Source organism: Anopheles coustani, chromosome 2 (assembly GCF_943734705.1).
Source record: "Anopheles coustani chromosome 2, idAnoCousDA_361_x.2, whole genome shotgun sequence".
Classification (NCBI taxonomy): domain Eukaryota; kingdom Metazoa; phylum Arthropoda; class Insecta; order Diptera; family Culicidae; genus Anopheles; species Anopheles coustani.
Genome location: NC_071289.1, coordinates 27,378,574 through 27,401,294, shown reverse-complemented (window position 1 = coordinate 27,401,294; position 22,721 = coordinate 27,378,574). Strand labels below are relative to the sequence as shown.

The 22,721-nt window shown below is 44.4% G+C and overlaps 1 protein-coding gene across 1 annotated transcript in view; it reads right to left on the bottom strand.

Moving 5' to 3' along the window:
• Positions 1 to 67: 67 nt before the first annotated feature.
• Positions 68 to 22,721, bottom strand: part of LOC131267522 (DENN domain-containing protein 1A) — an 89,380-nt gene continuing 66,726 nt past the window's right edge. Inside the window, exon 9 of the mRNA XM_058270424.1 lies at positions 68 to 123. Coding sequence (XP_058126407.1) covers positions 91 to 123 — 33 coding nt within the window. The 3' untranslated portion in view covers positions 68 to 90. The remainder of the gene's footprint in view (positions 124 to 22,721) is intronic.

Genomic DNA, 22,721 nt, shown 5'->3' with positions numbered 1-22,721 from the left:
CGAGTGAGCTTTAATTTGCAAAGAAATTCGCTTCTGCCAGGCTGCGAAAATGTGGCTGTCTATCGACGGAGTGTTTTACACAGGATGTGTTTACGGTGCATGATAGCTACCGCCTCCGGTAACCTGCAAAGGCAACAGATGGTGTGAAATGATTAATATGTTGAAAGCAGAATGTGGTTTCAGGAACATTTAACGAACGTGATCGAAAGCTTCAAAGACGTTTCGAAATGTTTTGTTAACAAAACTCTCGAAGTTCTAGTCTCTTATTGGTAATTTCAAACACTAACAATCTGAATATAGCGCTCGCTGCAGCTCTCCGTGTATTCGCGACAGTCCAATCCTTGCGACTGGATCGTGTTCCGAAACGAATGTCGTAAAACGCACTGAGACGGAGAAAAGTGTCTTGAGGAAAACAAAGAATTTATTGACGTAAGTTAAAGATTAAAAATCACTTCGGCTGAATTTAAAAACTAATCTCTCAAAGAAACAGACATCCTGTTTTGTCATTCGAAGAAAGAAACTGAAATGAAAAAGCTTCCCATTTGAATACAGCTCGTGGTCGTGTGATAACAGCTATCGTTTCCAAGAAAGCCGACTGCCTCGAGATAAACGATCGTTCTATTACAAATTTGCACAATCGACTGAGGACATTCTCGCTGACTTGGTCGGCAACTTCCCCCTCCCCGGATTGGTGATTCCAAGCTGATTCGTGTCTGATGATTCGCTTGGGAACCGTCGGGGCCGTCGATAAGTCTGTAGGGTGCGACTAGTGCGGTTCCAAACAAACATTGTCTCCTGAAATTGCCTGCGGTGCTAATACAACCCTTGTGTTTTCCATTGCGTTTGATTCCGGCTAAGAATGGCGTCAACGGGGTTCCTTGTGGCAAGAATGCCACCGGAAACCAATAACGAGTAGCAACCACATCCGAGTGTCCCTGGAGAGGCTATCGGAGCACATGAGCAGCTTGTCTAAGTGCCCGGCTCCGGTAAGGAGCTGCAGCTGTATCTTTCCGGTCTGGTGTTCAAATTCAAATCGTCCTCTTGAAGCGAAAGTGAGCAGCGGTGAAGGAAATGGAAGCAAATGTCCCTAAGCAGCCCACACGTCTAGAATAGCATGAAACAACACCGTCTCGTCTATTATTACATCCAACGCCCAGCGGAAACGATATCGATTGCGATCGTACCGACATCCAGCAGGCAGGTTACATCATCATTATACTTCATCGTTCACGGATCCTAAAACCAACACGAATCGTTGACGCGCTTTCTCTGCAATTGATTTTATACGTTTCCTTTCCGCGTTTGCACGGTGAGGAAATGGGAACGGATATGGAATTTCCCACCGTCCCGATGCCGGAAGAATGGTGACACTCGATTCGCCATTCGATTCGACGTCTTTGACGTGGTTCCCTTCAACGCAATGCTCGCCGAGGTGTGAATCTTATTGTATTTCTTGTACTCTCCGATAGTAAAGGAAGCCATTTCCCGCAGCCCGAAGGAAATCGCACGGAAATACGCTAGTTACGTCAACTTGGTTACAATTTGCATAACCCATTCCGCCATGCAGCTGGAGCTTTTAGGGTGGAAAGATGAACTTTGCTCCCGTTCAGAGTGACTCGCGGGTTTCCCTTTCACCGTGTCAATCACTTGAGAGTTCAACAACTAACCATTAGGCACTAAAAATCATACCGAAAAGAAACAGGATACATGTAATGAGAAAACTGTCCAATGTCAATTTCTCGGCCGTTTACCCGGATGAAAAGACCGTGTGAAAAGCTTGGCCATGGCGTTTACCCGAGAGCTAAAGATCATAAACTGTAATTAAAAAGTTTGTCGAAACTTTGGCTTTCTTCTGGTTGGTGTTTGCTGCACAGTGATCCATCATTACGGGGAAACAAAATGGTAAGAACCGGTGGAGTTGCGAGGTACTTTACGTAAAAGTTTCATAAAAAAAAAATAAAACGAGAGTTGAAAGTTTCCTCTTTCTACGCTTGACTTTAAAGTATGGTAGCATAAACTGATCTATGATTTATTAAATAGCAAAACCGTGGGGTTGTTGATGTCATCGGTGCAAAAATATGGTTCCAGCTGACCGGAACCGGTAGCCGGAAGGAAGCTATATCATTCATCCAATCGAAATTGAACTGCGGGAAATAAAATAACACTCCAAGCGCCATCTTTCAATGATGGAGTGGATGATGATGATGAACCACCAGACAATTTTTTCTGCCTTACCCACCCAATGGATCTCTAGAGTGCGGACAATTTAGAAGGTCAATAGTAACTCAATTACGCTAATGGAAGCACAAATACGATACGATGCCGATCAGAAGCAATCTTCATATTTTTTCCCTGCTTTGGCCTTTTGGTCCTTGGCGAATGCTAAGCACAACTTCTTTGGTTCCATTCGTCAGCAACTCCATACGTACCATATTCAAGTTTACGTCCCAAGAGTACCACCGTTGACACCCAGGGATGTAGGAAAGCAATTGAAACTTCATAAATCTACCAACGGTTACGGTTGCCGTATCCCATATCTTTCCCATGATTAACATCAATAATTCACTCTCGCAATCTCTGAGCCTCCCAAATCTCGAAAGCCCCCCAAAGTATCGGAAGATACTTCCAACGCTCCACGTTGGTGGAATGCGATAGAACCGATGTCGCAGTGCTCGAAAAGTCAGCCTCCCGTTCCACGCTGACGATGCTCGTTTCACGCATCGATGTCGCAAAGGACAGCGCCGCGTTCGGGTGTGAAGGATTTATGGAAAGGAAGCGATAATGTATGAAGCACTCCAGCCGGCATGCCTTCGGGCGGAATCTGACGTGGTGGTTTTGGCGGTGAAAGTGTTGTGACAATCGGTGACGGTGGCGTGAAAGCAGTTTGTGGTTTTCCCCCGCGGAGCTTCGCCGCGTGATTGCGCCTCACGATGAAAGATTGATTATTTCAACACAAAAGCGCTTTAAGCGAGAGCCTTTTCCGGGTTGATTTGGTGGGCTTGGCAACCGTGAACGCTTTGTCAAACAAGGATAAAGACGTCAACATTGACGTACGAACTTAGTCTCCGCATATGCAAAAGCAAATATAATGTTGTATGAATTGATTGAAAAGAACAACGAGTTTGATTGATCATTGCTTTCAATGATGAGGGGTAAATATATTGAAAATGTTCGTATATGTTTGTATTTTAACATCAAAATGGCCATCATTTCTGGATAAGGTTTTGTGGATGTTGCGGTCTGGGTAAAACCGCATTCATGGAATCATGATCATCACATCAACACGATTTTATACCTTTAACCTCTTGGAGAGGGTAATTTAACACTAGAACTACCGCGATTTTGACGCTTGAAACTTTACCGCGATTTATGTTCAATATTAAAAAGAAAATTTTATTTTTCAACACATAAAAATAAAGGTAAAAGAGTAAATGAGGCCCCGGCCGCCATGTTTTCGATCGTGGCTACACCTCTTGTGGACGTTTAAACTGAATGTATGCAATTGGTGATACATTAATTCGTTAAATTCAACCTACGAGTATTTGAATCGTAGTGTGTACCGTTAATTTCGGCTACGCAATCAACCTAGGGGTGCGGTATGAGGGGGGCCCACGGGCCCCCCTTATTTCTCAAAACTATAACAAACTCTCTTTTTCAGTAGACCTAGCGCAGTCCGCTCGCTGCGCTCGCTGCGGGCGCGCCGCCGTTTCCAAATCATTTCTTCGGCTAAACTCATTGTTTCATGCTGTCCATCATGTGTGGTATAGTTTAATTACTAGTAACTTACAGTAACTTAACATGTAAAAGTATATTAACCCGCATTCAACCTCCACTGCGTGATTAGTTTAAACCGTTATGTTCTTTTCAGCGAACCGTTAGCGATCAAATATTTGAAAAGTATGCATGCGTCGCGCTTTGCATAGCTTCAGGCGCTTAATGTGAACCAGTAGGAAGAGGATAATCTAGCCCGGGGCCTCATTTACTCTTTTACCAAAATAAAGATTCCATTGGATGTGTGAATGTCATGCTTTAACATTTGGTAGAATTGTTCAACCTTTTAAAAATAAATGTGATTGAAAAAGTACCTGACCAGTCAAAATGACAGGTCCGGTAGTTCTAGTGTTAAATAGTAATCAAATTAAACGTCCACGCATGAAGTGCTAAACACAATGCATCGAAGTTAAACTATTCTTTAATTATCAGATTTAAGACACTTCGAAACCAATTTATATTTTTTTAAATGTAATCTAAAACCATTAAATTTAACGAACCATAAAAAGCACGCTCCGCTGATGATATTCTGAACAGACCCGGTAATCAGTTAGGTTGAATAGCTCTAATGGTGTGCATTATCGTCCGGTTTCTTTCATTCCAATCGAGCTCTTGACACGTGCTGTGGAATGTCCATTTTATCGTTGACCTTTGAAACGATTCTTTCTCAATGACTCACTACAAAGCTACGATATTTCTTAGTATTAGCAATTATCATAGCTTTCTTTTCTAGAAATATTCAAATGACCTTCGTACGAAGAGATAAGAAAATATTGAATTCTTGCAATCGTCTTTTTTGGCGTTGATTTAAAATAGAAACTAAAGCCACTCTACGGCAGCATTTTTATAGTTACGTATTTCAGTGCAATTTAACGTTTGAGAAGCTTTTTGCCAAACATTTCCTTGGTATGCTGGATGGTGAAATTTTTCAGCCCCATACCCCGAGTGAGGTATTTTTCATTTTCTCGTTTTCCTCTAATCATCCAACACGAAAGACGCGAGATAAAAACAATCAACGAAAGGTACATTCTTCTCTTACCTTGTACGGAAGGATACAGAAGAAAACATGATGAAACAAGGTGCCCTTTTTTGGCAATCACAGGATACAAACACAGGAGGAGTGGGTTGGAAAATACTGCGTGCCAGCGTGGGCAAATAATTTTAATCTTTCGCCCACCATTTTTTTCTTTTCTCGCGGAAAACGCATGAAGGTATGTGGAATGTTCACGGGAAAAGGTAAGCGTCGGGTTGAGTAGCCGCCCAATTCCACTTCAAACGCCCGACTTTCAGGGAAGGAAAAAGCGCATCGCGAATGCTTTAGGAAAAAGGGAAACGTGCAATACCGGTAGCGTTATGTACGTTTCCTTCGAGAAATGGAAAGAAATCTGAAGAATTTGAGGGGAAATGCTTAGCGCCCAGCAAACAGCTCGAACCGGCGAGAAGCAACAGGAAAGCGGTAAAAACGATTGTGGAAAAAATGTGAACCGATGGTACACGATTTGTTATTAGTTATTTGTTTTCAAAGAAAGATGAGTTCCCATCTAACGAGCAACCTATCTGACTTCCATCATCTTGAATCATTCAAATCGATTGCGAAGGGAAACGGAAGTGGAAAAAAAATACCAAGTGGAAAAATCGGCTATTGTCGGTCTCCGTTTTCTGCTTTCTTTGTACGCAAAGCGAAATGTACAAACTTTTGCAGGAAACCATGTCCTGTTCCACAATTCCGCTCATCAATTATCGACAATCGATTGGATTGATTTCCTGTCTACACATTTCCTTCCGGTTCGGGCATCAATTCTTCGTTACTTATCGATCGTGTTCTCATTGGCGCATTCATTTAGGGAAATTTTTTACAAAAAAAAAAAAACCTACGACAGGCACGAAAATTCAATTTCCATTAGCAATGCATTAAAACGTGCCCTCCCATGTTACGGCAATGACATTTTTGCGCCACGCTTCGGTGCCTCGCTTTGTGGTGCCATATTTGATACAATCGAGAGTTACTTGGTCCGAACTGCCGTTAAAGCCATTTGGGAAACGGTGAAGCGGGCGGATCAAATGGGCAGATTATGCGAATTATCTTCGGCGACCAAAGTGGCCAATAATGGCGTACGAGCTCATGGCGCCAATAATCGATTCGACTGAGGTTCGGAGAGTGTGAGACAGGGAGGATCACTGGTCCCATCCCATCAGGCATCGATCGGGCATAAATCACGATCCAATAGTTGGCGTTCGCGGACAAATCGGACCGACGTGATGGATTTTGGGGCGCGTGGCCATATGTTTCACACACACACATAGTTTGCCAAATGGCGTTGTGCCGAATGCAAATAAATAAATTATCCACCGGCACTGAATTAAACGTGTGGAATTAAACAAACGAGACTTTTATTGAACGACCCGATAAAAGGGCGCCGCCGAGCGCTTCTGGCGTGGTGCCGTTCTTTGTGGATATTTTATTGCCGTCGGGGTTTGATGGCCATTGATGGCGACCGGTGATGGGTGTATTGATAATTTATGAACCTCAACCCCCCCACCCTGCAGTGATGCTCGAGAATATGCACAGCGTCAATGTTTGGTAATTAACGTTTGCAAGTGACATCAAACCTCAGCCTCGCTGTACGGAATTTTGTTTCGGCATGAAGCCACATGTAAATTATTTATCACCAGGCTGCGAACCTATTTTGGGCGGAAAAAATGTGCATTCATTTTTCTCTTAGTAAAAATGTTCCCTCATTAAAAAGGAAGCTATTTTCAGCCGTAATCATATCATGTTTCTCTATTTTATACGTATGAATCAAAACTTTTCCATTGTGAGTAATTTCATAAAGAGAAAAGTGAAAATAAAAAAAATGTTTATTAATATTCGATATGCTAGGGAATCCTAGTATTTCAATCGAAACAAGCACAATTTTTGTTTTGTCGACCATTATCAGAAAAAGGATTGATGCTACGGGAAAACAATAATACCTTTATATTTTTGTATCCGCGCAGTGCTGATTGTGAACAACATAAAAGCATTATACATTTTATGGTAGCAAGTAAATGTTCATCAATGAGATTTTTGGGCACATTGTGTTTGCAGGATTATATTTACAGTTTAAGGTTTTTTCTCCCCAACCAGTTTATCACATTGTTACTTCGCAGAAAATCCATGCAGAGTGAACAAATGCAATCTTGTCAATAGCGCGACGCCGATTTGTCTGTTTTTAAATTGATTTTAAATTACATTATGCTGAACAGCACACGGTACAGATTTGTTTAAATCTTTCAACTTAGTTGTACTTGTTCTGATACATGTTGATTGCCAGGTATTAAGCTGATTATTATTCATTATTTCATAGTCGTGAATAGTTAGATCGTTGAAAACATGTACGTTCAGTTATCGTTTCTTTCGGTTACTATTATCATCAGCCAAAATAATCGGAGCTCGTATCAGTTCTCTTCATATATACAATCGTTTCATCAGAAAAAAATGTGCCTGGGGGTAGATTTATCTTTCGACTTAATTCGCTTAAAATGAAATGAAAAATCGCATCCAACAGAGAAAAACGATCAGCACATGTAAAACTGTCGGAACGATTCACTAGCAAAAGGCAGTGAGAACATAATCTAAGTGAGTTCTAAAGTAGATTAAACAATTGCAAATCCTTTCCGGACCATCAAATTTCGTTAGTCATATAAATCCCCCAACGTACGTAGCATTAAATGGAAACACTCGGGATTGAACCGGCTTTCTTTCTTTGGTCGCTGTGGCGTTCCGCCGCATAGTCAGTGGTAAACACTTTTCCCTCACAGATGCTCATTATAAAGCAATATTGGTGATAATACCATTACAGCGATGCGCACCGAATGTGTCACATACAAAATTCCAATCCTTTAGCTCGGTGCCATTCGGTTGGTGGTTTTTATGCGGCCTTTTCCGCCGGGGAACACCATCTGGGGCTTGGGAGGCCGGCACATTTGTGTGCACAGCCGGGAACGCAATAATTAAATTATTTACCAACCAACGAACGCGGGTCGTTCTGTTCTACCAACCGGCCCGTGCGTGTGTGTGTGTGTGTTTGGTTCATTTTAGGGCCGGTCATAAAAGTAGCTCGTATGGACTAATGTTGCAGCATCGGTCGCTGCATCCCGCAAGGCGGCCGGTATCCAGTGTTGATCTGGATTAAAAGCTGGCACTGCTCATTTACACGTAATTTATGCAGCAGCGTTGTAATTGTCGCCAGCAGCAGCCACAGCATTAGCATCCGGTGGTTCGATGGAGGTCGGTCGCACTTTTTTGCCGATCGCATAGAACGCGTAATTAAGCGATGTGCTCGAGTGTGCTAAACTGCAGAATAGGCAACCCTCTTTGGTGGACTGATTTCTAATTTTAATTGAAAATAATAATGTCGCATTTTCATAATACCACGGGCACACAAAGCGGATCGGTTTGGTGGAAACTATGGGAACACAAGAAAAATCGGGAGAAAATGTGAGTACCCGAGAGTGCTGCTAGAGTGAACATTATCTTCCCTATTCAATTTTAGATCCTTTCCGTTCTGTAATCTGCAAAGAGTTTATCAACATTTCTATCCCTTTCACAAATCAGCACTTTCTATGCAGAACCATCTGTCAGCCGTCAACGAAGTACCAGGAAATAGAATCCGATACCAACCACGCGTGCCTCGATCGCATTCTAATCACGTCACGGAGGTAATAGTAGTCGCATCATACTTTTGCAGCGAGTGATGTAAAGCGAACGCAAAGAAGTTATTCTTGAACGGTGTTTCTTGTTGTCGGTCGAAGAAAATCGATTGCTTCAACCGGCACCTCGTTTAGCGCGTATCGTCCCACATCCATTTGCATGTACTTCACGTGAGGACCAACCCACCATCCATCTGCAACTAATCTTCCGTTATGCAACGACGCCGCTCCGGTGCGAAAAATCGAAGACGAACATGCGAAACTACTCCGGACATTTCACACACGTCTTCGGGCAAACGCCATGTTCGTGTGCCATGTGACGGTGCTCCATCGCTGAATAACGAAGTACCGAAACGGAAGACGGAATGCAAATGGCTCATTTTTACCAACCCCGAACGAACGAACGGAACAGGAACTGTACACCTGTGTTTATGTATCGTCCGCGGTAGAGAACGGACAAAGAACGTGGTTCACGCATGTGCCAAAGCACGTGACGGAATCGCGATGGAGTTCTTGAAGCCGTCAAGGTACAGACGGGTGCTCCGATTACCTCCGTCCAGACGAACTGGGTAAGTGATTGAGGTAAACAAAAGAGTGAAGAAAAAGGAGTCATAACAATCAGGGAGGAATCTGGCGCAAGGTGACGACGTGCTGCTCCCAATTTGATTTTCAATTTACTTCCGTCTTATCTGTTCGGCATCGAACGTGCTTGATGGGGCCTTGTGGCCTGCGTTGTTCGAGTTCGTGTAAGAAATGTAACGCAATGTACGTATGATTAAAGTAATTCGATGAATGTTTTTTTCTTCCTGCTGTATACAATATTATCTGATATTATTGTAGGTGGAAAACGATTCGAGCTGTTTCAACAGTCCGGAAGGTCGAATGAACAAAGCCACTCCTAACACGCGATTGCGTCGAGTAGAAAAATATTTTTTCCACCCTTCACTCTTTTATACAACACATATCAGACGGAACGAGAAGTGAACCCCATCCTTTGGGAAATTAAATAGTTGTAATTAAAAGCAAACCACCCGTCATACCACTTTAACCTTACTTTTGCGCATTGGAGCTGGCTCATCACCGGACGAATTCGTCACCGCGGAAGTAAGAAGATGGCCCTAAGTCGAAGGTAAACAATGATTTACTCAAAACCTTCTTTTCTGTCCACAGCCCGGCAGGCTTTCCCCCCGTCGGAGGAAACTTTGAGAACGACAACTTTCAAGCCCCAAGTGGACGAGTGGCGATGCTTTTATCTGCAAGAGCGATGCTCAAGCAGAAGAGCGAATTCTTCCTTTTGTTGCCCGCGGACAACGGTCGGGAGGGTTGAGACGTGGTAAGAAGGAGGGAAGTTAAGTCCACCTTCTTCCAACGCTGACCACCCGCAGCGTTATGGGACAGGAGTCTTTGGCAAAAGCGCCTCAAAAGAATGAACACGCATAAGGTTGACTCCGTCGCAATGCTTATGGCTCTCGGATATTTGCCAAGTCAACTTCAGAGGGCGGAATACCGCCCGCATAAGAGCTGGAAGCTATTTTTCCCCGGCCCACTCGTGAGAGGGGGGAAGGGCACCGGTGCAAACGACCAGTTTGAAATTCACCGGAATGCTTCCGCTTCCGGAGCGGGGCGAAAGTAAAGTAGACTGGCAAAAAGCGAAGGGAAACACTCGTGCTAGAAGGCTTTCCCGATGCAGCCTGACGATCGTAGGTCCGGCCTGACGTTGGCCAACTGCCCGCAAATCCTTCGGCACGGGGTTGCACTTGCGGCCAGCCAACACATCATCGCTCTCCCGGCCCCAAGGCGGGGCTCCTGTGCAGCTCCCCCAACATGCCCCCGGTGTGTGTTTCCTAAGCCGCTTGTAATCGTTAAGTTGATTCGCCCTGCACACGATGGCATTTGTTTGAGGTTGCAACAACCTCCATGGCCATGTGCCTTCGCAGGTAAACAGCTCGCATTCTTACGACACGTGTCGTGTCGTAGGCGTTCCTTCGGCTGTGATTGTCGTCGTGTCGTGGCTGTGGGATTTTGTGGTCTCGAAAATGTGTGTTCCACTGGAACTTTTCGAGCACGAAGAATGTTGAGGTGCTTTCCCAGCAGCACCCCCTGCGTGCGATAGTTTTTGTGCTAATCCTACTGCCGAATGTGGTTTTTGTGGGTATCTCGGTTAACCTCGCCGTCGTTTGTTTGATGTTCAGCTTTTTGAACCACCCTCCTTTGAACCGCCCAAAATCTGTTCGGAAACTCTTCACAATCTCTTCTCAATTAGAAAGATCCAACACGAGCGGGCTTTATCCTTGGTGCTTTGATTTCCTTCCGGAAATATCCCAGCATGACCGCAAATATGTTTAATTAAATGAACAACTCAAGCAAACATTTATTGTTGGAAAGTGTCCCGATGAGACGCACGTTTTAATCAAACTTCAACTCATTATAATCACGCTGGAACGTGGCGGGAAAAGTGAAAGGTATACATTTCAAACCCGTAAAACAAACCTCAGAAGAGCTAATGGTATAAATCAGATGAATACGGCATGAATAGATTGTACATGTCCACGGAAGCACCCCCTGATAACGGTCAAGGTCTCGCGCCAGACCGCGGTGGCATTTGTCTGCTTCTCATTTCTCTATCAAGCAAACCAACTTGCCACGCTGCGACGATCTATCACGCGGTTCACGAACGGAATGGGGCGCACAAGAAAGCGCGCTTGATAAATAACGTCCGACGTCCCGGTCTTGGCGAGCTTGTTTATATCATTTTGATTCAATTTAGCGTTATCCAAATGTGATGTGTTTAGCTTGCCTTCCGTTTGGGGGAAGCAAAAGAGGGTCGAGGAAGATGATCTGGCGTATTCGAAGTGCCGAGCCGACGGGTGAAGGAATGATGCAATTCTCCAAGCTCCCGTCGGTTGTGCAGTTCAACATATTTATCATAAAAGGAAGATTGTTTTTCGTAATGAATTAGCTTTGTTTGACATAATGACCCGGACATAAATGACAATCAAGATGTTGCATCTTCAAACTGTTCACGTTTGCTTTAAAAAAATAGACAAATTTTCATCGGTGATATGAAAAAAGTTAACCAAGCGAATTGAATGAAGTAAATTTTACTATAAAGTTAGATCTTTTAAGTACTTTCAAAAAATATTTCGACTGCCAGTAAAGTGGCCTTACGGTCCTTTGAATAAACTTTAGCCATAGCCCACAAAACAAATCGTGTAACGATGTTTTTCAGTTGTTGTGAGGCATTCATGACCAAATGCTACTCCGTTTGGACTTCTAAAATGTTAGAATAGGTCCTACCTTTAGGAGTAGTAAATTTTTGTTTGATTGGTTGTAGTTGAGAGGCATCAGAACGGTTAGCAGTGTGGGGTATTTCAATTATATTTGACCCGTTCAACTGCTCCCATTCTCTCTGTCTGTCTTGACAAAAAGCACAGCGACTTTATGCATAGCCTCTGCGCTGATTATCAGGCACGAAATGGCCTGCTATAGGAGTTAAGGGACCTCAAAATATGTGAAATATATTGTAACAAGCTTCAAAATCAATATAAGGTACCAGGGATTTTTACCACTTGTCACCGTCTGGCTCAAAATAATCTTTGGTCTCACGGTCCGAGGTAAAGTTAGATTTCAAACACACAATCAAGCGTAGATGGTTTAATGTTTTAGCCACGGTGGATTCAATTTAAAAGATACAGTTGTTTTAAATTTAAAAGAGATGCTATTCTTTATACTGCTTTTAACAGAAAGTTGCTAGAGTTTTCCGTTTATGCATGAGAAGTCGTTGAAATTTGCCAATTTTTGTAATGAAAATGTTAGAACTAACTTTCAATTTTAGTTTTCGCGCTCTTGAATTTCTAGTTGGTGTTAATGAAATAATGTTATAATATGCGTTAAAATAGTTTGATTGGGAAAAGGTACATGTAAAACAAATTTGAAATCGGAAATGGTTCAAATGGTTCAACCACGTGCAGCGCTCAAAATCGCAAGCAACGATTCTATCTCCCCGACAGCTGCAACGTCCTGTCCGCATATGAACACATTTCGGCCAGTTTAGCGTCCCTCCCCTCGTTACTGGCACCTTCACCCGTCCTTCGACCGAAAACGCGTATCACATAAATCTTCCATCAATTTACCTTCCCCCCCTAAAGTGGAGCTCTTTGTGGTTCAGTGTAGTGGCTGCGTATTACTTAGTTGCCGATCGAATTGGACCCCGCAAGTCACGAGCTCTCGAGTGTCGGGTGGCGCACAACACACTTTGTGTCACAGCGCATAAGTTCTCTGCCGTCCGAAACTCCCGGAAGCATGCCGGTTCGACCGAGTGTGGGATGCTCGGTGCTGGAAAGCACGCGAGCATAAAACATGCAACATGTTCGAGCATTCGAGCAGGGTCATAAAGCTCGTGTTCGTTCGCGTATTGCGTGCAGAAGTGGCTCGCGAGTTACCCCTTTTGGGCGTTTCACCGATCGTGCGCTATCAATCGACCAATAATTTATTAATTGGCGCAAAGCAGCGTATGATTGGATCAATTTGTAATATCCGCTCAGCACTGGCCAAAGCTCTCCCTTAAGAGTAGCAGTCGGGTAGGCGAGAATGGAACCCGACGGGGTGGAAGGGATCACATCAACAAGTTAATTAAAACTTGTCCTACGATCTCGGTTCGTGTGCGGTTCCATTCATCATCTACACACGTCGGTTTTGCGGTGTGCAGTTGCAGTTGCATTCCCTCCACTCGGGCCGGTGCCGTTTGGCGTGTCGTGTCGTGTGTCCGGGGGCCTGGCATTCGAGCCGGTGTCCGGTGGGAGATAATCTGATTTATGGCCCGGTACAACGGAAGCCTGCAGTTATAAGTGCACCTGCTGGGCTGGAAAAGCCACCGGGTGTTCGCCGGCGTAACATGCACATGCCAAGACGATGCCGCAGCGTCTCGGGAACAATCTCAAGAAAACTGGTGAAGGGCACGGGTTTCGTTTTTGGTTGCCGATTCCGTTGTTGACGGTAGCGCATTTATTATCTCCATTATTAGGCGTAACATATCGTGCTTAATTTTTGCAAATTACCGGGACACATTGGATCACAAATAAAATTGAGAGTAAATATTTGTTTTATTCGGTAAACCTTCATGTTGAATTAAAAATTAGAAAACTCATATGACAGTTTACCATCTTTCAGTATTTTTTTCAAACATGAGCTAAAGAACAATTCCTTCCTTTTCCCCTTGAGGAAAGTGTCTCAAATGATGTCCAAAAGCAATCCCACATCCAATTGCATCACGTTATGATTCGTTTAGCTTTATGGCACGAAAACGTTCGCTTGGGTGGCATCATTGGCATGCCAGTCGGTCGGTTCGCTGCAATCAATTCAGATCATCAACGCAAGTTGTCCGGGCGGAGGGTCGGCCTCCTAGCCTGCTAACAAGTGCCCGCCGTCTTGGGTGTGTGTCCAGAGTTCTATTAAATTTACCACTCGAGCGGCGCACGAGTGGCTGAGTAGAGTGAGTTGCTTTAACACGCGGTTCAATCGACCGGACGGTCGGGAAACTGTGCTCGCGCAATTGAGATTTGTTGCCATCGGCCAGACGACGCAAGAAACGGAAGGCGGAATTTAGAAGAAAACATACGATAAGAAACTTTGTAAATCTCCAACTACGAGCCAACAAGTGCGAGTGGCAGTTTCATTTCGAAAACGAAATAAACTTCTGTTGATGCCACCGGGGGGGTCTATGGCCTGAAATCGGTAATAAAGTATTGGAAAACAACCTCGGGGCCCGGTTTTTCCATAAATTAAGAAACGGGACACAGTTCAGCCGGACGTAGGACACGTCATGCCTCCAGCATTCCATGGGCATTCGGGCATAATTTGACTGCTCATCTTTTATGGGCTCGATGGGCTTTTGACTACGACGAACCAAGGAAACTGTGCCGGCCCGGAAAATCATTAATAATTCATCTGTCATAGCTGCGAAGCAAGGAGCAGACGGGACGATGCAAACTGCCCCAAAAAGTCCGAAAAGGAAGCAAACTCAATAAATCTGTTGACATCTTTTGCCTTTCGCCGGAATTCATATTCCACTGGCGGTGGTTGGACTACGTTCAGGATTGCCGCTCTGGATTTGACCACTCCACAAGTACAGAATGTCTCTGTCCCGGCTGGAATGGGACGAATTCAGAGCTGCTTCTATTTTTGGCTTTATTTAAATAGAGTGCAGTTAGACAGCCCATCGCAAATCGTGAGGCAGGGAGTAAATATTTTTCCTTTTTCGATCTCATTCTCTACAAAAAAGCCAAAGTTCATTTGATGTAATTTCCACATCGGCTGAATACCAGATGCGCATCTAATGAAAATGTGAGAGGGAGGCAGATGATTTTGCAACGGCCAATTGGAAAAGATATGTACCGTTGTGCAATTGTAAGTAATACAGTACATGGAGACACGAGAATTACTCGACCAACTGAATTGAAAACAAAGTATAGAAAATAATCTAACACTGAACCCAATTTCTGCTTCGACCAGTTTGACCATTCTCCCGATCGATGACTCGGGAAGCTGTTTTCCCGCGATGCAGCATAAACAAACAGTCCAAACAAACCGTTTATACTACCAAACCGATCGCAAAAGTGTGGGTGTTAATTGGGCATTAGCTCGCCACATTTCGCTTCCTCCGTTGCCATGCATAACGTTTTTAAACAAATTGAAGCACTTGATTTGAGGTAAATATTTGATCAAATTTTTCCCTCTTCTCCTCTGCGTTATGACGTAAAATCACATTTCGCAAGATATGAACGGGTTGGAGAACAACAAAAGCTAAATGTTTGAAATCAAGTTCAAACCACCACTTGACCGCAGGGCCCAACCCACCCGCTCCGCAAGGGTGAACAACATTTAATCGACGACGGTTTCCGAAAGACGATTTTCCTTTAATCTTGCTCCATTAATCAGATTCCACGTTTCGATTCACAGCAAGCAAACACGCTGCCCATTTATCGACAGGGAACGGATGGTCGTACTTATCGTTCGATGCGCGATCGGAAAGGGTTGATTGAGAAAGTTTTCCCTGGCTAATTGATTGAGTTTTCCTTTGAGGAGGAAACCCCGTCCAAGAGCACCGAGGGCGTGCCCTCGTCGCCACGTTCGGCCAATGTTTAGATTGTTCATTTGCACGATCCGCCGCATAACTTTGCATCGATTGAGATTGAATTTGTTTGGGGGGTGGGTTAGGAGGAACGAACCCACCCTGGCCGTGGCTCATCCCCAGTCGGAAGGCGAAGGATGATGAAACTTTCCGGTCATGATCGAACTGGTGGAAAGTTGCGCTCGCCTTCGATTTTATTGCCCCCCTCCCGTTCGGGCCAATATCGACAGTGTAAACTTGATAAATTGCTTTTGTGAAATGCGAACAGATTGCGGACCCAATTTGCATTTTATTCTTGTCCACAATGTTTGCGCTTTCGGTGAGCGAAGATGTGTTTGGTTCGAATTGGGAAAAGAACGGTGCATCCAATTTACATAGACGATTAACTGATGCAATGTGTTTTCCAAGCTTTCCGTAGACATACTCATGTTTACACAAACTCAAAAAAGGAGTGTTGATATTCATTAAAATTTTCTCAAGCAATCGATGCGTCGCACTTTTAAACCGAAGCTTTTATTCTAATGAATTTATTGTTCAAATTAGAAAATGGAATAAAACCCAGAAAATTGCAAAGAGTGGCACATTGAACTGTTACAAAGTTTTGGAAAATGCATTAATTGAACTCAAAAACAAATTCATTTCCAAGAGGGTGGTCAAAGTTTTCCACTTTCCAGTAAATGAATGCATCATTTGGCTTTCACCTTTGACAGCTCGATTCGGTGCAAAGGATCGCTTCACCTTTGTTCCCCAGTTCGTAACTTGTTCGGCCATGCTTTGGCACGTTGAACGATGCAGTTCATTTGCGACACAATTTCCGGAGCAACACATCCGTACAAAACACTGGGAAATACCGCAAAAAAGGGCCGCCGCTACCAAACTGGCAGGTTGAAGTTTAATGGTACGAAAACTTGTTACGATAGTTGTTACCGGAACCGGCGGCCACAGCCTTCGGCTGATGAGGGGATGGCATCACCCACCGAGGTGATGAAGATGCGGAAATTTGGTTCATATTCAAGCCCGTGCTTTGCCGAAGGTGCAAGCAGAAAGTTTCCATTGAAGAGGACTTAGACCAAAAGTCTTCCCGGAGGGCTCACGAAGGGTTTTCCTTCGTGGTGCAGCATCGGTCTTTTAGCTTCCAGAAAACAAATTGGTGCCGTCTTTACGCCTTTGATATTTGAGGACCTCTTTCGCTTCGAGATGACTGTACTTTGCACCACGATGGAAGGAAGCGTCGTGCAATGTTTGGCCAATATATCAAGTTGTGCGGATGGTGCAGGAAATAAGTTTCTTCTCAACCATATGGACTCTAAGCACGAAACTTCGAACCACTTACTAAACTGTATTATTTTATAATTAAATCTACATATACTCCGAAGTAAACTCTTATCCATTTAATTGGTGCAATGTGGTGAACGAAGGGAAACATTGCCGGAAAAAGGTTTCGTTACTTCATGTGTTGGCTCTTTTGTTGGTCCTTAAAAGCCTTCCAAGATCAAGAGAAAACGCCTTGCCACACATGAATTGCAACAAAGTAGTAGGATAAAAGGTTTATCCTGCCAGATTGTCCCCGAGAGATTCAACTTTTTCTCTACCATTACAGGGTACGGTTGGTTCTATGTTCTCTCCCAACTTGTTCCCCATTTTTTCCCTGCTAACAATCTTTCCTAATTGCGCATTCTCGAGCGTTTACGCAGAAAAAAAAGGCGACCTTAGGGTAATATAAAACACAACGCCACAAAGAACCCAATTTTACATAACAACCTTGCCAACCGACCTATTCCTTGCGAAAGAACCAACAGTGCAAACGAACTGATAGAACGTATCGTGTCGAACGAACATGAAATCCACTTAGGGCGGCACAGGGACAAGCGGGAAACGGTGTGCTTTTCTTGGCCGCAGCACTTAGCAGCATGCCGTGTGACACTTACTTCACGCTCGAGCGAAACGCAACGACCGCACCGGAAAGGACATCGAGAGAACATCAGCTGGTGACGACGAAAGGCGCCGACAAGAATCGGGCGAAGATGGATGAGCTTCCCATTAAATTAGGGATTACGTTCGAAATGACCATCGTGCAAGGGGGAGGGGTTTAGTGTGGGTCCGGGACACGGGCAAGCAATGGACAGATGACACACATTTAACGCCACTGTCATCCGCTGCCACTGTTGTTGTTGTTGCTGGCCTCGAACTCTATTCCCGAAGGTTGGCACTGGAATTACTTGCCCCTTGGTGAGCCACTCGCGGTGAGAGTGAGATAATTTGTGACACATTGCAGCTCATCAGCTTCCGGACTGGATGAACGCTGGACGGAGCCGAGCCCGAAAACGAAGGACGAAAAACTCTATCGGATCATTAATCTTAGTCCAATCGTCCCCGGCGGGAGGGACGGGATTACTCGTTCGGTCCATTTCGGTGGAGGCTTTTGCGGCTTTCGTGGGATCCCGTCGGTGCACCGGGGGAGGTCGAGTGTCTGGCACTTGGGAACGAGCCTTTTTTTTATGTACCGCTTCGTTCACTTCATTCACTCATCGAAGGACCCCACTCGCACTCCATCATCAAGCGGTGTCACTTTCAGTCGCTTTTTATCTCCACCGGGCTCGCGAGAGGTCCTCAGCCAATTAGTTAATTTGCGACATGAAGCCCGCTTTCCCGGTGGCGTAGGGGAAGGTGGATGGAGGCTACGCGACGAAGCGAGATAATCCCAGCACGCCGAAAGTGGACATAATCGACCGGCAAGCCCGGTTCGGTGGTTGACTGGATCCAGCTTGGGGCCGTCTGGAAATTGATGATTAATACTGGTGAGCGACCAGGACCAGCGCACAAGCAAAACGCATAAAGCTGCATAAAAGCGCGATAAAACGAATTCAGATAAAAATATCCTAAAGGCACCCTTTCCTCGCCGGATAATGGATATTTCATAACCGAAGTGAGTTCTGATCAACGGGAATTAAATTGACCAGCGGAGTGGGGGTTTCCGGGCGTTCGATGACGACCCACCGGGAAGCAATTGATGCAAATGCATTGCAACGTGATACCGCGAGCCGTCCGCTTTGTCTACCAATTATCCGTTATTAATCCGCAAACGATCGGCAACAAGTACCAGCTCGACGCCCGGATGACGACGGCGTTTACGATCGATCGCCTCGACGGGCGGCAAAGGTCTCACGTCATTGTCGATGGTGTCGATATTGGTCGGTTTTACGATGCCGTCATTAAACCACAACGTTCGGAAATCATGTCTCGGTATCGATCGGAAAAGAAACCGAGCTCATCTCACCGTTGTCGGTGATTGCAAATGAGCCATATGGTACGAACACGCGCAAAATGGTGGAAGGAGTTCAAAAAAAGTGTATCATTAGAGCTGACCTTCCTGGTCCCGGACGCTCCCACATTAGCCCTTCATTATACGCCATGGGAAGGGTGAAAATTCTAGCTGCGCACCCTCAACCACCAGGGATGTTGTTTGCCCACAGCTTCACCTTTTAACCCTTGCGAAACCTTTTTTACCGCCGAGTGTCTTATCTTCCGCCTTTGTTTACCATTCTCATCGATACACACACACACACGCCAGAACACACAGCCCCCCACCAGAAATGGTCGCGTTTATGGGGAGCGAAATCATCGTTTTCCCACTTTCTCGGGTCTCGTAGTGGCGCGTTAACGCCTAACCTACAATTTGCATACGCAATACCGTGAGTCTTTACGCCGGGGCAGCATCTCCCGGGTAACCGGAAACTATCGCTTTCAGAACTTACTGTTTGCTCTTACCGGGTGGGGGTGCTAATGCTGCCGCCATCTAAGAAACCCGTCCCTGCAAAAGGGGGTGCGCAAATACTAGCCGGAGTGTGCGCCACAAGCTGGGCCGGAAGAGCTAGCTACAACTGCTTTGGAAGTGGAGAGATCCCGAGTTACAGGAGCGGAAAAGCAAACAGTTTTATGGCACGGTCGGAGTACGATGCACGAAGCAGTTATTTTTAGGGTCCCCGGACTTACACCGGGGTACATGATTTAAGACCGCACCAGGGGGGAGGAGGATGAACTGCTTCAAAGCGCCCGTGTGGGAGTTTTAATATTTGACCCGCGTGCAACGACGTGTTTATGTGTACGTGCCAGAAATTTATCTGTTTAGTTTTTGTGATCCACCAGACCATACTAATATGCACCGATATGATAACAATGTTAACTTGCGCTGTACCGGTTCTTAAACTTTACACAGCCGGAATCACGGGAGTTGCAAGCGGCTCCGGAATATAGGGTGAGCTCCGGGCAAGGAGAACAAACCTCCACCAGGTGCGGGATGTGGGCAACTCTCGGTGGGTGGTTTCCATTTTCATTATCCACTTGTGAATTTCGAGCGCGACGATGCTGATGGAGCACTGCTCGGGCCGTGGAGGAACTCGAGAAAATATTTATGGCCTCTCTTCGGGGGGAAGTTTGTTATTAATGTTAAACATGTTGCTCCGTACCCATCACCTGTCAAAAACCAAAACCGGAGCTGTTTTGCGGAATATCGCAGGTGCTTGTTTCCGTGTTGAATTAAGTGATGTTTTCCCATACGTTCGCTGTTGATGAATCCGCATCCGGGCAGATTTGTAATGGTAATGGCTCACTCAGCCGAATGAATGCGGTTGGATGAAATTAATTTTCTTAGCTACACAGATGCTCACTTTCCATTTGACACTCAATTCCAAATTTTCAGCGAACAAACATTAACGAAGCATCAGCATCAGCAAATTGTTCCAATTTTATATATACTGACCTATTCCGAGATCCGAACGTTCGTGATTTACGTTCGTCATGGGATATTTGGTATTACCAAATTCGAACTCGAATTTTATTAAGGTGTAAAGTATATTAAGGTGTTCACCTTAATGTTCTTAGTAAACCATTTCGACAGTTTGATTTGATTGTTATTATTACTTTTAGAGCGATGGTAAGTACGTGCGTGCCATCTACGCACATTACAAGGGGGGTAGTATCATTTTACATACATTTTATCACGAAACTCTAGTAATAACAAGCTATTTTTTCACAATTAACGTCCCAATCTGTAATGACCATTTTATTTTGTCAGCTGCCGAACAGCTTTGACCTTGTCGACTCCAATCTCGATTCGAGACGAACGCTCGCGTTCGAGACAGTTTTCAAACGACTCTCATAATAGGTTTGATATATTTTAGTAAAATAAGGTAAAGAGTAAAGCAAGCTAAAAAAAATATCAAATTATGGTTGTAAATAATACTAACACACATTTTCAAAACTACATTTTTCTCGGTACGAACATCCAATAAAGTATCTTTGTACAAAGTTTTGTGCCGCTTTTGTGGACTGTAAACTGACTTTTTTATTTTTGAGCTTCATCTCTAAATTGTTTTAATTGTTTTACACACACCATAAGCCCTTCGCATCGGCTAAAAAAAATATCGATACCCTCTGAATTTGACAACCAAGCGAGAGGAAAAAAAGAAAGGATGAATTTTTAATTAGATTTCGCAGGCCCACAGCATCGCGTTTCCTCGGCAGGACAAAAAGCTGGCTGGTTTGAAAATTAATTATGCTTCGCTTTTTGACGGAACCAACGAAACGAGAACTAGCGAAAGCGTGTCAATAAAAACGTTCCAATTATGGGTATTACTTGGCCGATCGTGCCGATCCACTGTTCGTTGTAAACGAATCGCCGTGGGTCGTTAGCCACTAATTGCAAAACGACAACTGGACACTCTCGAACAAAACTGTGATTCACACCTGGCCACCGCTGTCAGTCGTCAGTGCCAGACGAATCCACTTCTACTGTCTCAATTACCGGTTTGTGTCGAGGGTAAAAAATACTGTTTAAAGTCCATTCGAAAACTGGACGACCGGAACACGAAAATTCGTATTGTATGGAAAAAGCTGTGCGAGGAAAGATCGACAAACAACAGAGAAATATAGAAAACTGCACCGATCGGTTTTTGTCTATATAGACCACAACAAAATGATGATACCAATTCCATTTCATCCTAACGGATGCCTTTACGTTGCTTTATACCTCCCGAAACCAACCGGAAATTGACTTTCGATGTCGATGGCTACCATCCGCAATGAATGCCTAGTGTGAATGAAAATAGATCCGAATTGTGAACCTGTCACCGCACAGCACAAAGATGAAATGACATGATATCATGCGAACCATAAATCCAGCCTAAGAGACTCAAAGTTCACGCGCATCGCATGGTGGGAAAATAACTGTCAAACCATCCATTCGCGGAGGAAACGGTCCGAATTACGACCCACATGGGCCGGAGACAAATCCACGACCGTCGGGTGAAGTAAACACATTAATTCGCGGCGGACTTTCTCCGTTTAATGCATTTCGTCGACCGATGGCACACATTAGCAGACGCCAGTGTCAGTGCCCATCAAAATAAACACGCCGTATCGTTCTGCGTTGTTTGTGAGGTCGTCATGGCGTAGAGAATAATTTCGATATCTAACCACGGATCGGACGCACGCTTTTGGCACAACTTGTATCATCGAGTCGTGTGTTGCGGTAATATGTCTATGGGGCATAAATTAAACACGTCCGGCAATCGATCGTACAGTTTACGGCACGAACCAACCTTGTATGATAAATTCTGAGATCAACTTCGACAATTGATTACAATGTAAGGCCCTTGACGATGCCAGTGTGACGACATCACGGGACAAAATAAACTGTACATCTTGAAATGGATGTCTATTTTTCGCGAAATTTCGGGTCACCGTTTTTTGTATCCATTTATTGACATAGTAATTGAAGTAAGCGGAAACAAAATTGTGATATATTTACCCTGAAAACAATGGGTCGATTCTTTCTTCACAAAACCACTCAGAAAGTAATGGAAAGTATTCAGAAGATTCAAGCATATCTCTTAAAAAATGTGTAATCAATTTTGGCCACCCGTTTTCCGACATGCTGTATCATCATACCGCTTCCGAGCGGCATTCGACGTGCTCGATGAGAGTCCATTTTTTCCTTCACAGCATCGCATTTCGCCGGCCCGAAAGTGCATCATCGAGAGAACATTGATTGAAACAACCTCATCGAACAAAAGCTGTCCGTTTCGAATAGAATAACAAAACGTAAAAAGGTACGTGAGCGCATCACATA